Source organism: Rhagoletis pomonella, unplaced genomic scaffold, assembly GCF_013731165.1.
Source record: "Rhagoletis pomonella isolate Grant_MI unplaced genomic scaffold, Rhpom_1.0 Rhpom_scaffold_00002, whole genome shotgun sequence".
NCBI lineage: Eukaryota > Metazoa > Arthropoda > Insecta > Diptera > Tephritidae > Rhagoletis > Rhagoletis pomonella.
The window spans coordinates 109,196,990-109,206,385 of NW_023458556.1; the positions used below are offsets into that span (position 1 = coordinate 109,196,990).

The following is a 9,396-nucleotide window of genomic DNA, read 5'->3' on the forward strand; positions in this document are numbered from 1 at the left end:
CCCGGGATTGACATCCCTACTAGGAACTGATGTCTCAGAGCCATCCAAGCCAGAGTCAGCTCAGAACAAGTTCAAAAGTTCTGCAGAGGGCGACAATTGTCACTTGGTAGGGCATCGCCATGTTAAAAAAGACAGTTGAACGCATTGAGTTGGGATAGATGAAGATCCAGTACCGTCCCTTTTCGGGCTAGCTCAGCGCAAGTTCTGAACCAGTTTGATTTCCTGCAGGGTAGCAAACATCTTTGCACGCTCAGCTACTATAGCCATACATACATGTAAATGTGCTTTCAAATGTTCAGTTTGAATTGTGTGCAAGCAGCAAGTCGGTTGTCCGACTCTGTATTTGATTTCAACTAATTTAAGATGCTTTAGGCTTAAAGCAATGCAAAGTCAGTATGTTTCTTTTACAGATGACTTTTCACGCTGAAATAGTTAATTGCCCACAGTTAGATGATTTTACAACTAATATTGAACTATTTGCAAAGATATGTATCAAAAGTGTAAGCATTTGGTTTATCTCAATGAGGCTGCTAGGTGATTATACATCAATTTGAAGTTAGTTGCTGCATAAGCAGTACGAAATGATTGGGATATGCTCACTTATGTGTGTCCAGGCGATGGGTAGTTGCTTGATTAAGCAGGTAAATTTCCTGGCTGTAGGGACACGAATTTCGATACGATACGATACCATATCGATACTTTTGGCATTCGATACCATTTACATTTTTTACTCGATAGTTTTAAAACGATATCTTTTGGAATCGAGTACCAGAACCCTAGTATCGTATCGAATGTCATAAACTCAAATTACAAAGATAATGTGATTATCAATTATTGCCGATATAAATTGGGCTTTAAAGAACAGAAATTTTTTACTATCGTTAGGATTGCATATGGCGGGATTTGAACACGCTGTCTCGGTGTTTTAAGTAAACACCTCAATCTCTACGTGATGTAATAATAATAATAGATCGGCGCTTACACAATATGTTAGTGTTTGGCCGAGCTTCTCCTTCGATTTGTTGCGTGCGCCTTCATGTTGTGCCACAAAGGGCGTCCCTAATGTTTTACGCCGATTGTATTTTTTATGAGAAGCTGTTTTTCATGGCAGAAATACGCTCGGAGGTTTCTAATCACTACCCCGTAGCGGCCTACATACGACACTAATATGCAGATTTTTTTTATTTTTTGTTTTGGTATCGATATTTGGTATATCGAGTCTCTTTATTCCGATATTAATGGGTATCCGATATTTTTACAGCGATACTTTAAATGAGTACCATATCGATACTTTCGGTTCGATATAGTTTCCCTACCTGGCTGTCCATTGTGACTGCACTTTGCGATGTCGAACTTTTGCTGCGTTGCCTGATGCACATTTTTTATCGCACAGAGGCGCATGCGGGCCTTAGCTGCAACAAGGCAGTGGTCCGAGTCGATTCTGGCTCCTCGGATGGAGCGCACGTCAAGAACGCTCGAAGCATATCTTCCGTCTTTCACAACATGGTTAATTTGATTCTTTGTTCTTTGATCAGGGGATACCCAAGTGGCTTTGTGGATGTTTCGATGCCGGTTTCTAGTATTACTAACTACCATGTTCCGTGCTGCTTCTAAGTCGATCAGCCTGTCTTCGTTGGCGAAGGTGTTATTATGAAGCTTGAATTTTCTGCCTGTCGGACCAAATATGCTTTCTTTATCCTCCACCCTGGTATTAAAATCGCCAAGTAGGATTTTAACATCGTAGCTGGCGCAACGCTCATACGCTCAAACAATATTTAGAAGTCGGTCAAAGTTTTCTATGTATTATCAGGCCGATTCTGAACAGAAACTCCCCGGGAGTTTTCTCTCTTTTCCCTTTCCTCCTATCACGAATAAAAATTCCCTGAGGATTTTTTATATTAAATGGCGGAGTTGAGCTCTCAAAAAAGTGTCAAACAGCTTTTTCGAAGTTCGAATTTCCTCCTCCCAAGTTGTCGGGGAAAATGCCACTCCCGGGAGTTAATTATTAGAGGATTTCTTTCTCGGGAGAAACAAATTCCCGGAGAATTGGCCTGTATATGTATATGGGAAATAACCATGTTTTATAGGTAGCCTTACTGCATTTTTTGGGGGTTTTTGGGACTTATAAAAATAGTTACTATTAAAAAATTATTAAATAAACCAATTTTTTATTATAATTATTGGAAGTATCCTGAAGGGAAACAGAGTTTTTCGATCGAATCAACGCGATTTTTTAGAAACTTCAAACTTGCACTTTATTATACTAGATTTTAATAAGCTATAAAACTGCACACCAAAATTTATCCCATAAGTTAAAACTAAAATGCTTGGAATAGGGATGAAAACTTTGTGGAATTTTTATAATTTTTGTATAAAGTCTTAAATTTGGATTTATATGGTATTTGTTAGATAAATAGGTATAGTTTTATATAAAAGTAATGAACATTAAACAAACAAAAGATAAATTGTCAAAGCTGTTCAAAATCTTGAGGTGCTATCCTTTTGTCGCGGGGTGTACTTAATATATAAGTACATATCACATACGATCTTCAAAAGTACATTTGTATGCATACTAACTACAAATTTTTAATGTTATGAAATAATATTTAAGAATGTATACCTTCCAGCAAAGGCTGAGGACATATTTCCTTATAATGGTCGCGTGTGAATAGAAAGAGTTTTTGACTTTATTGAAAGGTGTCTCAGCACATACCTTTGGATTAAGCAGCTCGTGCCAATTGGGTTCAAGGAAAAATATAATTCCATTTAGTGCGCCTTCCAAAGTAACTGCGCGCACAAGTAATGCGACGAGTATAACGTAGGGAAAGAGGGCCAGAAAATAAGCGGCTTTTCCCGAACTTTTCACCCCTCGCATGATTACTAAGAAAATTACAATCCATGACACAAAAAGCGACAAGCTCAGTTTCCACTCCGGTGCGCCTATACCGTTTGAAATGTTGTCCTTTTCCTTTATAACCTCCTTTCTGTAATTTTACCAATAAATAAAAAAATAAATTTGATTAGTACAGGCGCGCATTCCTTGAATTATAAATCTTAATTTGCTGAAATAACTTCATTACTTAAAAAATTTTAAATTCAACCAAAGCTGATATAATTTGTTTAGTTAGGGTTCCCACATTTAACAAAAATAAACATCTGAAAAAATACATAACAATTGAATATTTTCTTAAAATTTTTTTTGATCAAACAGTAATTGTTATATTGTAAGTGGAAAAAGTAAAATTTCCAAAAATATAATAGTGCCAGGTATGGCATTAGAAATAATTATATACCCTCATGTGTTATTTGACGTTGGCAAAAATTATTTGTTAGATAATACTATATCGTCGATGTTTTTGCAAAACCGCCCATCGATCAATTGCAAAACGGCCTATCTTACGGCACTCAAATTTTACAGGAGAGCGAAAAAACGGGTTTTCTTTGAAGGCACTGCCTTGAGAGACGGTGTTTTCTGTAGCAATTATTTTACAAACGATTTTATGATTTTTATACATAAATCTCGATGCCTGGATTTCAGGATTACCAAATCTCATTTTTGCCACAACGGTGATTTAGGCGGTTTTGCAACTGGTCGATGGGCAGTTTTGCAAAAACATCGACGATATATTCATTGACAAATTGCACATGGTTTGCATAGCTGAATCGGGGCCCGAAGTGTCAATTGACGTTATTTCCGTTGATTTTGTTACCTGCCACCTTCAGCAACCACCATGTCAATGGTTAAATTTTTCCGGTAGGTGGACCAGGGACCGATCTATACGAAAAAATCTTATTTATGGTACGATATGCTTAAAATTTGGTATGTAGGTAGCTTTTTGCTTAGGTTAGCATATAGGGTAATTTTTGCGGTACGTGGAGCAGGGACCGATATTTTCGAAAAAATCTTAATTATGGTCCGATTTGCTTCAAATTTGGCACATGTGTAGGTAGCCTTCTGCTTAGATTAACATATAGGATTCTTTTTTCCGGTATTTATGGTCCAATTTGCTTGAAATTTTCGGTAAGTGGGCAGGGACCGATCTATTCGAAAAAGATCTTCGTTATGGTCCGATTTGCTTACAATTCGGTACACGTATTATAGGTATATAGTAACGGTGGGCAAACGCGGCTCTTTTTACTTTATCTTTACTTAGAACATTTTGGCTCTTTTTACTTTTTAAAATACATATTTCTTTGTTGGACATTCTTTTCCATTGTGTTGTTTTTTTATTATTTTATTCTTTTTATGTACACATACGCAGATTGAGATCGGAACATTACCCGGAATTGGGGAATGAAAATTGGCTTTCTGACTTAATGTTCTTTACCGATATGATGGAACATTCGCAAAACTGGAATTTGTCTCTACAAGGAGAGAATAAAAATGTTTTTGATTTGTCCAAATTATTTAAAGTTTTGAAGCTAAACTACGCCTTTTTATTCATGATCTCAAAAAAAATTTCATCATATTGCACATGATTTAAAACCAGATTTTGAAAAAGATTTGCCGATTTGAAATTATTTAAATGTACGTTTGCATACTTCATAAACATTTTTTACGTAACACAATTGAGGATGAATTTACAATATCCGAAATACTCCTTTTTAAGAAAAGGGAAGAGGAGTTGGAGTTTTTGGACTTAAAAGAAGATAGGGCACTGGAAATGCAACATAAAGCTTTGCCATTGCTTGAATTCCGGCAACAAGTACCAGATTTAAAATATCCACTGTTGAAAACAGCTGTGTGCCATATATGTATGTATTTTAAATTTTTGGTACAACGTATAACTGTGAGTCTTTGTTCTCTACAATGAAATTCGTAAAGTCAAAATACCATTCACAATTAATTGCATTTGCGTACCTGATAATTCCCAATAAACACTAAAAAAAATATTTCTCCAACTTTGGAGAAATTCATAGTTCTCAAGTCGATATCCAACATCATTATCCAACTCATCTCTAACCGACGCGCAGATAGGTAAAAAGTGAAAGAGAATAAAAATTTTAATTATCAAGTGAAAAACGAAAGCTATATAAAGAGGAAAATTACCAACAAAAAGTAAATAATCTTCGAAGTATCCTCAAATAGTCTTGAAAGAAAATAAAACGCGAAGTGAATAAAGTGGCAAAATCACTGTCTGACTGTATACTGTGAAGTTAATTATTGTAATACGATATTGATTAACTACATAATACAAAACGAGTAATAAAATGAAAAATTAATATTTAAATTCATCTATGTATGTCGTTCAATCAAAAAGGTATAAGGTATTTTACTATTTCAATTTCAGTATATCACTGATATGGTTGAGACCAATTGGAGAATTACAGTAGAGTTCAAGTTGAGAACTAGCATTTTCTCAACTTGAGAAACAGTCCTTTTATCATACAAATAAAAATGCCCTTTTCGTTGAGAACGCTATGATCCTCCACTTGAGGTACTGTTGAGAAACAACGTTGGAGATTTGATAAATAATTTAGTTCTCAACTTAACCTCAAGTTGCGATCAAACCTAAATGTTTATTGAGTTATTGAAAGTTATAAAAGCTATCAGCTTTTTGTGTTCGCGTACGCCAAAAACTTGCAAAGTAGGGGAATTTGAGAGAGCAAAATGTCATTTCATTTTGAGGGAAAGCTGCTAGTTTCTGCTGGAAAAACACAACAGCAATTTGCCAACAAGAAAACAGCTGATCAAAAACAGCTGGTTGGAATTTATGCAAATCCCTAAATCGAATTTGGTGGTTTGGAAGATAAAATAGTAAAATATAATTAAAGTTGTAAGAAGTAATTATTCGTTTAGTCAATCAACTGTGCCAGGATAAGACTTCGGGATATGTTTTTTTAATACCATACTTTGAAAATTTGGCCAAAGAATCTTTTGAATTTTCTTTAATATCTATCTCACGTACATTAGAATAATAATAAAATTAATTGGGTTGCTCACACTTGCCTGGTTATCAAGTTATTTGGTTATGTGGTTATATTTTTTATTCAGTTTACAACAATAACATACACTAGAGAATAATAATTTTTAACCAGATAACCTGATAACTAGGCAAGTGTGAACAACCCAAATGTTTTTCATTTCTAATAATAATTTTATTTAAAAATAAAATTTGGTTCTTGTTGTTTCTTTGTGGCTCTTTGTAGCATTTAGAATTTATATGTGGCTCTTTTCGGCCTCGGCGTTGCCCACCTCTGAGTATATAGTATGAACATAGAAAACAATTGAGCGATTTTAAGGTGCCCTCGATGTATCCAAGAATGATAGAATACAAGATTGCGCCGATCTGAGAGGATTTTTGAGAATAACTTTTGTGTGACGTCACACTGGTGCAATTGCGAGAGAGAAATGCCAAAACGTGAGCAAGAATGGAAGGAGAAGAAAAAATGTTGCAAGGAAAACGTAAACAAGTTGCACCAGAGTGACGTCATGCAAACAACGATTCTGTCCACGATTGAGAGAAATAGAGATTGCGCCAATCGCGGTACCGCTAATCCGCTCTTTGTGATTTTGACAGAATCAGCTGTGTGCGTGACGTCATCTTGGTCCAATTGTTGATTGAGAGCATACGAAAAAACCAAATAATAATTTTAATATATGTGCGTTAATATTTCTACGTGGTTTTAAACAATTATTGAGACATTAGAAAGCAAAATGAAGTGTGCCGTGGCAAAGTGTAATAGTGTAAACAAAAGGAAAGCGTGCGATATAAGTTTTTTTTCGTTTCCTATGGACGCAAATCTGGCGAAAAATTGGAAGCAGTTCTGCCGGCGAGGAGATGCATTAAACACCAAATCGAGCTATGTGTGCATGAAGCCCTTTACTAGTGAAGATATTGAAAATAATATTTTTTGTGCTGGTATGAGGTAATGCACCAGCGGATAAGGTCGCCAGGCGCTAATTCTCGCGGCATCTTACCGCGCTGTTACGTACCTAATACAAAACAGTGCCCAAATTATTATACATTTAAAAGTTCAGCTTAAATTATGTTTTGCTTACATAGAATATTTGTTTCCAAAGAAGCCACACTCATGCATCCTCTCGGAAATGGTACAAAAGTCATCAAATAAAAGCTGTGGAGTCAACAGCTGTGGAGTTTATGGTGGTTGGCTACCGTCCACAAATATAAATATGCACTCTGCATGGCTTTTTACAATGGCGAGTCCAAAAATTCACTTTGCTGCACACCTTCCTTTTGGTCTACATGAAATTGCAAACACTGTTAATACATCCATTTTTTCATGTGCTAAAAATCGTACTTACCTAAAGGGCTACATGTCAAAAATTATTGCTACGTGTTCCTAATTAATCAATCTTTGTATATTTATTGATTCCTGCAAAATTGGGCCATGTAATATTAAAATTAACACATTTTTCTGCATTGTTTACATATTTTTATATGCGTTTTGGCATTTCTCTCTCGCAATTGCACCAAGATGACGTCACGCAAATATTACGCTCAAAAATCCTCTCTCATTGGCGCAATCTTTTATTCTATCATTCTTGGATTCTGTCAAATTCGTTAAGAGAGGAATAGCGGTCCGAGATCGGCGCAACCTTTGTATTCTCTCAATCGTGCGATGTATCTATACTTATTATTTTCACTAGTTACATACATATGTATATATGCCAGTCAAGTTAGCTCAATAAATAGGGGCAAGCTTACAATAATTCGCATAAAGTTGAAAATTGGTACGAGTGTGGCGAACGCCATTATGAATAGAGCTGGAGAAACATCGATGTTGCCAAACAATGTTTAGGTTAGTATTCTGTTTACAGCCGTGAAATTTTTCCAGCATAACACATATTGTTTTCACATGAAATTTTGGTATAAACCCTGCAAACCATTTTTTCAAAGTATTCTGAATTGTACAGAAGTTTTAATGAATTCGTAAAGATCTCATCCGATTTTTTGCCGAATTTTCTAAAATGAAATAAACTGTGTACACTTCGATTCTTTTACGAAATTTCGGACGAAAATCGGTAAAGCAATGAAAATAATGCTGCTATGTGAAGAATTTCTTGCAGAATTTTTTCAGAATTTTCTTTATTTTTCGTACAGAAATTTCTTTACGAGTTCGTGTCAACCCCTTCATATAATTTTCTTTGAAGATTCGTAAAAAAGTCGTTACAGAAATGAGATACTCCTAAAGATTTCGTTAAGATTTCGGGAACTTTAGTTTGCAGGGAACGAAATCAAAAAACAAAACAAATTTCCAATCAAACTGGTATGTGTAGATCAAGAGCGTCTGTTGTATGTATAAGATTTTGGAGGGTGTTTTAATATATCTTATTTTATTACATATCTTAGGTTATCTACATTATATAAAGTATTCCCTCAAGTCGGTTTTTTTTTGGTCAATTACGATATTTGATTTCACTGTTAAAAAAAATGGAACTAAAGAATTCTCCAGGGTGCTCGCGAATTTCATTTACTTCAATAAGAAAATTATTTGCAACGTCAATGCAGTTCCACACAGAGCAAAGACTAGCTAATATAATAGAGTATGATTTTACTGGATAAAAAAAAATTATATGACAACAATAAGTAATCTCCTCTACCTTCTTCCACGAATAATTCAATACGATGGTCCTTTACATTTTTATACCTTTCATGAGCATGAAATGGTATTATAACTTTGGTCCGATGTTTGCAAGTACCAGAACAAAAAGAGATAGACCCATTAAAATGTATACTTATATGATCAGAACGTCGAGCTGAGTTGATTTATAAATGTCCGTCTGTCCGTCTGTCCGTCTGTTTGTATGCAATCTAGTCTCTCAGTTTTCGAGATATCCGGATCAAATTTGGTAGGTGGGTGTATTTCAAGAATGATAGAATACAAGATTGCGCCGATCAGAGAGGCTTTTTGAGAATAACTTTTGTGTGACGTCACACTGGTGCAATTGCGAGAGAGAAATGCCAAAACGTGAGCAAGAATGGAAGAAGAAGAAAAAATTTTGCAAGGAAAAACGTAAACAAGTTGCACCAGTGTGACGTCATGCAAACAACGATTCTGTCAAATTCGTTAAGAGAGGAATAGCGGTCCGAGATCGGCGCAACCTTTGTATTCTCTCAATCGTGGGTGTATTTTTATAATGTATTAATCATTTGTCGGAATCGGACCACTATAACATATAGCTCCCATACAACTGATTGTTCAGATATGAGATTTTTCGTTATAACTTCTCCATTTATGCAGCTACGAACATGACATATTGCAGCACTTGCACCCATTATCAACAGAATGCTTACGGTTAAAATTACAAAGATCGGTTCACTATAACCTATAGCTCCCATACAACTGATTGTTCAGATATAAAATTTTTCGTTATAACTCCTCCATTTATATAGCTGGGAACAGGAAATTCCGCACTGTTTTCAATAATTA

General features: G+C 35.3%; 1 protein-coding gene across 2 annotated transcripts in view; it reads right to left on the reverse strand.

Annotated features, from left to right (window-relative positions):
* LOC118734313 (sodium-dependent nutrient amino acid transporter 1) overlaps positions 1 to 9,396 on the reverse strand; it is a gene marked incomplete at its 5' end in the record, with an annotated part of 164,808 nt that overhangs the window by 147,088 nt on the left and 8,324 nt on the right. For both annotated transcript variants that reach the window (XM_036464036.1, XM_036464035.1), the window contains 1 exon segment: positions 2,714 to 2,984. In XM_036464036.1, coding sequence (XP_036319929.1) covers positions 2,714 to 2,984 — 271 coding nt within the window.